The sequence below is a fragment of the Babylonia areolata genome, chromosome 18 (genome assembly GCF_041734735.1).
Source record: "Babylonia areolata isolate BAREFJ2019XMU chromosome 18, ASM4173473v1, whole genome shotgun sequence".
In the NCBI taxonomy this organism is placed as follows: Eukaryota; Metazoa; Mollusca; class Gastropoda; order Neogastropoda; family Buccinidae; genus Babylonia; species Babylonia areolata.
Window position 1 is genome coordinate 12,973,377 of NC_134893.1, and position 5,601 is coordinate 12,978,977.

Genomic DNA, 5,601 nt, shown 5'->3' on the forward strand with positions numbered 1-5,601 from the left:
GCCTGTCCTTTTACACTGCTCCCCACACATTCTCTCCACCCATACTCCTGTCTCTTCCTCCCCTCTCTGTCTCAGATCTTTCCTTTTCTGAGATATCACTCTTGCAAGTCTCTCCCTCCAAAATTTACACACTCATATACACACATCAAATACACACACACACACTTATGCATGTACACAAACACACACACACACAAACTTATTTCCTCCCACATACATGCATACACACAAACATGATCTCATATATAGATTCACACACATAAAGACATAACATACATACCAATTAATACATGTGCACACATACGTGTGTTGACATGCACCTGCACATGCATACATACACACACATGCATGCATGCCAACATACAAACCAGTACTGAATTAATATAATTTATTGAAGCATAATATTTTACATTTGTTACATGAATAATAGTTTCTGCTAAATATAAATTTTGACCAGTGTAAAAATACATTTGGATTAAACATCACCAATGAAGTACATGTATATATTAGTAAGCACCATTAGCCAGCTACATAAGTATATGTGCAAAGGTAAGTTACACTTTATTATATAAGAAGCTTAATGCTGTTATAAGCTAAACATTAACAGTTTCCAGAACACTAGTGCAACAAAAACACACAATGAATGTGCAACACACATACACACACATGCATGCGCACACGCACGCGCACGTGCAATCATGCACACACACACACACACACACACACACACGCACACACACACACAGAGCAACAGTCATGTCAGCAATATCAAGAACACCATTCTAAACAACAAATAAGTGCTGTTGCTCTTGCCATTGCCATATTGTGTACTTTTGTTTTGCCAAGAGAAACAATACTTGTTTGTTGTTTAATATTTCTTTCTGTCTATGGCTCATGTAATTCCAAAACACATGAAATAAGACAATAGCTACAGATATCAAGCATCTTTTTCAATAATTTGTTAAGAAATACATTCCGTTGGCAAGTCTGGTCCATATGGCTAACAATTGTATAATTTAAACAGAAATGCTGTTAACTCAGCAACTATACAAAGAATATGCAATATACAAAGTCACACAAGTTTAGCAGAAAAGTGGAATTTTAAGTGATGCTTGAAATTGAAAATGAGTCTTTAATGGAAGTAAGCATGTGTATTTTTTACAAGCTTTCAAAACATTGTCAACCCAAAACATAAAACAAGATGTGTGCATTTTAAAATATGTTAACAAAATAACCAGTAGTCATTCTATGAAAAACAAAGTTCAGAATTCATTTCTGAACCTATGTCAGATCATTCTTGTTTCAAGAGAGAGAACAATGACATATAGACACAGACAGAAAATGCGAATTTGGATTATGAATCTGAAATATTCCTCTTGCTCCCTCAAAGTCATTCGAATGAGATGACAAACCGAAGTCCTGTGTGTAGCATGCACTTAATGCATGTAAAAGAACCCATAGCAACAAAAGGGTTGTGCCTGGTAAAATTCTACAGAAAAACTCTTTTTTTTTCCCACGCCACTCATTTAGATTTCCCCATACATGGCCACACCCGGGTTTGTCCGTCACAGTTCCAGCATCGGCAGTCCACAGGGAATCATCGATGGCTGGTCAGAAAAACTCTCTTTGACATGAAAACAAACACACTTGCAGGTAAAAAAAAAATTTAAAAAAAAGAAGAAAAAAAGGGTGATGCTACACTGTAGTGACAAGCTCTCCCTGGGGACAGCAGCCCAAATTTCACACAGAGGAATATGTTGTGGCAAAATACAGAATACATTACTATCTGTATCTGTGATACAATACAATAAAATAAAATACAAAAACTCAGTTTCTCTCCCTATTTCTCTCTCTTGAAAGCACATCTCTCAAATTTCTGGCTCTCTTTCCTTGCCATATATTAGGTCACAACTGTACGGGGTGAAGAGATAAGTCACAGCTGTATAGGCTACAAAGTTTAGGTCCCAGTTAAATGGTGTACAGAGGTTTGGTCACAGGTGTTTGGGGTGCAGAGGTTAGGCCACAAATGTATGGGCTGCAGAGGTTCAATCATAGCTATATGGGGTGCAAAGGTTAAAATGTTTTGGTCGCAGCTGTATGGTGTGCAGAGGTCAACATGCTCTGATCCTTTATTTACAGCTGTTTAGATGTATAGGGGTTGACACATCTGGTCACTTGGTCACAGCAGTATGGGCTCTAGAGGTTGACATATTTGGGTCACAAAAAAAAAGAAAAAAAGAAAGAATGTGGGTGTGGTGGCTGATGTGATCCAGTCACAGGGGTGAAGATCTTGACATGTACTGGTCACAGAAGTATGGGGTGTAGATGAAGACATGTTCTGGTTGTAGCATGCAACATTGGATGCAGAGGCTGACATGTTCTGATCACTGCAGTATTGGGTATGGAGGCCAACATGTTCTGGTCAACAATATTGGATGCAGAGGCTGACATTTTCTGGTCACAGCAGTATTGGGTATGGATGTCATCATGTTCTGGTCTCAGCAATGTGGAATGTAAAGGTTGGTATGTTCTTTTCACAGTAGCATGGGAATGCAGAGGTTGACATGCATGCTCTGTTTATTTGGTTACAGTAGTGTGAGAGTGTGTAATCAACATGTTCTGGTCAACAGCCAGTTCACATGTATCTTCCCTCTCTTCAAAGGTGGATCCCACTGCTGCAAGGTTTCTCAAGCCTTACTGGATTTTGTTTTCAATGCGGCGGTTCATGTCCTTTATCACATTCATGAATATGCATCATAGATGTTAATATCAGCTGCCCTCCTCTTCATCCCAAACCTATACTCCAACAGTAAAGGTAGTGGTGGATGTGTTTTAATGTTTTTTTTCATCTTCCAAGTAATTCTCTTGACCTTTTTTTAGCTTCCAGCTTAAAGTATACATGAAGTCTAAGTATCAAAAGTTAAAAAATAATAAAGCAGCAACACAACAACAATATCTTTAAAATGAAGATAATTCATACAAATAAAATCTTTGTAAAATAATCAATGAGCAAATAAAACAATCAAAAACAAATTTTAAAAAATGCTGCACAGTATACATCGACAATGCATGCAATGCCCATGTTAACACATCAGTTTATATGCACTTGTTTACTGGAGTGGAACAACAGGCAAGTCGTCGAATGTCTGATTGAGGGGCAAGAAGACAAGACACGTGGAGGGGTCAACCCCAATCACTTCCTGTGGCACCATCTGGGTCAGCCATGGCCGCAGTGGTTCCATGTGCCAGGGAATATTTCTGGGAACATTGTCACAGGAACAATCATGGTAATTACATGCTTCATCATATCACAATTCTTCAACTGCAGTTGTTGTTTTTTTCTTGTGATTAGAAATGGCAGAATCTAGAAACGACTTCCATGTTCTGATTCTTCATCACATGTTTTATCTGTGTGCTTCTTCGCTTTTATTCACTGTCATCTTGTCTCACTGTCTCAGCTCAACTTCCACTCCCAAATTCTGTCATTTTCTCAATACATTATGTGCAATCATTTGAAATGCAACCATACATATTCAATTATACTAAATAAATACAAAATATTGCTAAATATAATCATCCATATCCATTATCAGGCTGCTTTTGTGTGTGCTAAAAATGAGCAAATATGACTTCTGTAAAATGTACGGCTGGTGTATTTATGGATTTGTGAAAAAGGGATGAAATATGGATTGGGTGAAGATAACCAACAAGTCATCAAAACAATTTCCTATTCAGCTGGGCAATTGAATGAATTACTGTGTTATCAAATATACAAACAAACGAACAAATGAATGAATGAATCAATCAGTAATACCACCAATCCACTCACCCATCCTGGCATCCTTCTACCATGAACGAATGACCCAAAGAAGGAATCAATGAACAGATACAGCAGTGAATCAATAATTCAATATACCAGAAAAACAGTCACTCAACTGAACAGAATAACCATTTATCTATCAATCCACCCACTAGATTTCCACCAGCTAACCAACCCAGCCATCAATCCATCTATTTCTCACCTCAAAGAATGGTCTCCATTGGTCTGATCACTCTTTAGCTTCTGTTCCTGCCTGGAGGCTGGTGCACCAGTCTCATCCAATCTGAACATTGTGCTGGGATGTGAGGACTGCAAACCAGCTGTAAAAATGTTGGGATTGCTTCCAAAAACCTGTCGTTTTAGTCTGTATCCATACACAGAGGGCTTAAGGGTATCACCAGCCTCTGTCTGCATCTCTTCAGATTGTGGCTCTGCTAAACAGGGAGCAGGTATCCATTCCACGTTTTTACCTGTCTTTGCAGAGCTTGGTCGACTTGCTGACCTGTCAGCCAACACTTCATGAGGAAATGGCTTGTTGTCTTTAGTGTGTGCTTTGGAGTGTCGACGAAAAGGTTTACGATCAATGTTCAGATTCATATTCACATCAAACACAGCTAAGTCACTTCCTGGACATGCAACAGTGGCGTTGTCTGAATGTACCCCATTTGTAGGGAACCTTTCCAATCTTGCTTTTGCACTCTGCACTCGCCTGTGTTTCAAAGATGATTTGACATTGTCACCACTATTTTCTGGACTGGGTGGTGTTGGAGCAATATGTATGGGTGAAGGGGAGTTACCAGTAGTTTGTGTGCCATCAGTGTCGTTGGCTGACTGCTGCTTCAGTGTGGAAAACAAGCGCCCTCTGTTTTGGAAACAACCTGACCATGGGCGGCCACTGCATGATGGTGCTCGAGGGGGTAAGTGTGACACTGGAATAACAACAACTGAGATTGAAATGACAAAAATAACTGCTCACAGAACAACAACAGCAACAACCACTGACACTGGGTAAACAACAATGACAACTGAAACTGGAATGAGAACTCTAGGCATTCAAACAACAAACTCCAGATATTCAAATGTCAGTTGCTGTCATTGTTCCAGTGCCTGTTGCTAATATTCTACAGTCATTTGTTCCACCGCCAACTGTTATTGCTACACAGACAACTGTTGTTCAGTTGTTGTCATTATTGTGTTCTGGTATCACTGTCAGTTATTACACATAACTGACACCAGAACACAATAACAACAACTGAACAACAATTGTTTGTGTAACAACAATCGACGGTGGAACAACTGACTGTAGAATATTTGCAACAGACAATGGAACAATAGCAACTGACATTTGAATATCGTCAGCATCAAACACACTCTCTCTCTCTCTCACACACATGACACACACATACACACACGCGCGCGCGCAAACCTCTAATCATATCTCTCTCTCTTGCGTACCCGCACATACATACAGTACATACGATGGTCGAACACAAGTCTGACTTGGGTCAAATTCAGTACATGCATGCATGTATAAAACGTACGGTACGCACCATTCTCAACCTGCAGCTGCTGTCCCAAGTCCACGGTGGCTGCCATATTGTTTATCTTCGCAATGGCCATGTCAACTGATCTGTACAATTTCTATTCTTGGGACTACAAAAAAGAGGTAGTGTATAGTATAAGTATTACGCGCTGAATAACATCTTTAAGCAATATGATAATAAAAATAATTTACAATATGTTATTTCTTTGTCTTTCTTAAGTTCTCGTTATATTCGAGA

General features: G+C 39.2%; 1 protein-coding gene across 1 annotated transcript; it reads right to left on the reverse strand.

Moving 5' to 3' along the window:
• Window positions 1-374: 374 nt before the first annotated feature.
• LOC143291835 (uncharacterized) lies at window positions 375-5,431 on the reverse strand. Its single transcript, XM_076601951.1, has 3 exons — window positions 5,371-5,431; window positions 4,023-4,749; window positions 375-3,258 (listed from the first exon to the last, which is right to left on the reverse strand). The coding sequence occupies exons 1-3, from the start codon at window positions 5,414-5,416 to the stop codon at window positions 3,111-3,113; spliced, it is 921 nt and encodes a 306-aa protein (XP_076458066.1). The 5' UTR covers window positions 5,417-5,431; the 3' UTR covers window positions 375-3,110.
• Window positions 5,432-5,601: the final 170 nt, after the last annotated feature.

Coding starts and splice junctions, on each gene's coding strand:
- LOC143291835 (XM_076601951.1), bottom strand. CDS start 5,416: ATGGCAGCCACCGTGGACTTGGGACAGCAGCTGCAGGTTGAGAATG. Junction 4,750..5,370: donor GCAGCTGCAGGTTGAGAATG/GTGCGTACCGTA, acceptor TTGTTATTCCAG/TGTCACACTTACCCCCTCGA. Junction 3,259..4,022: donor AATGGAGACCATTCTTTGAG/GTGAGAAATAGA, acceptor CAATGTTCCCAG/AAATATTCCCTGGCACATGG.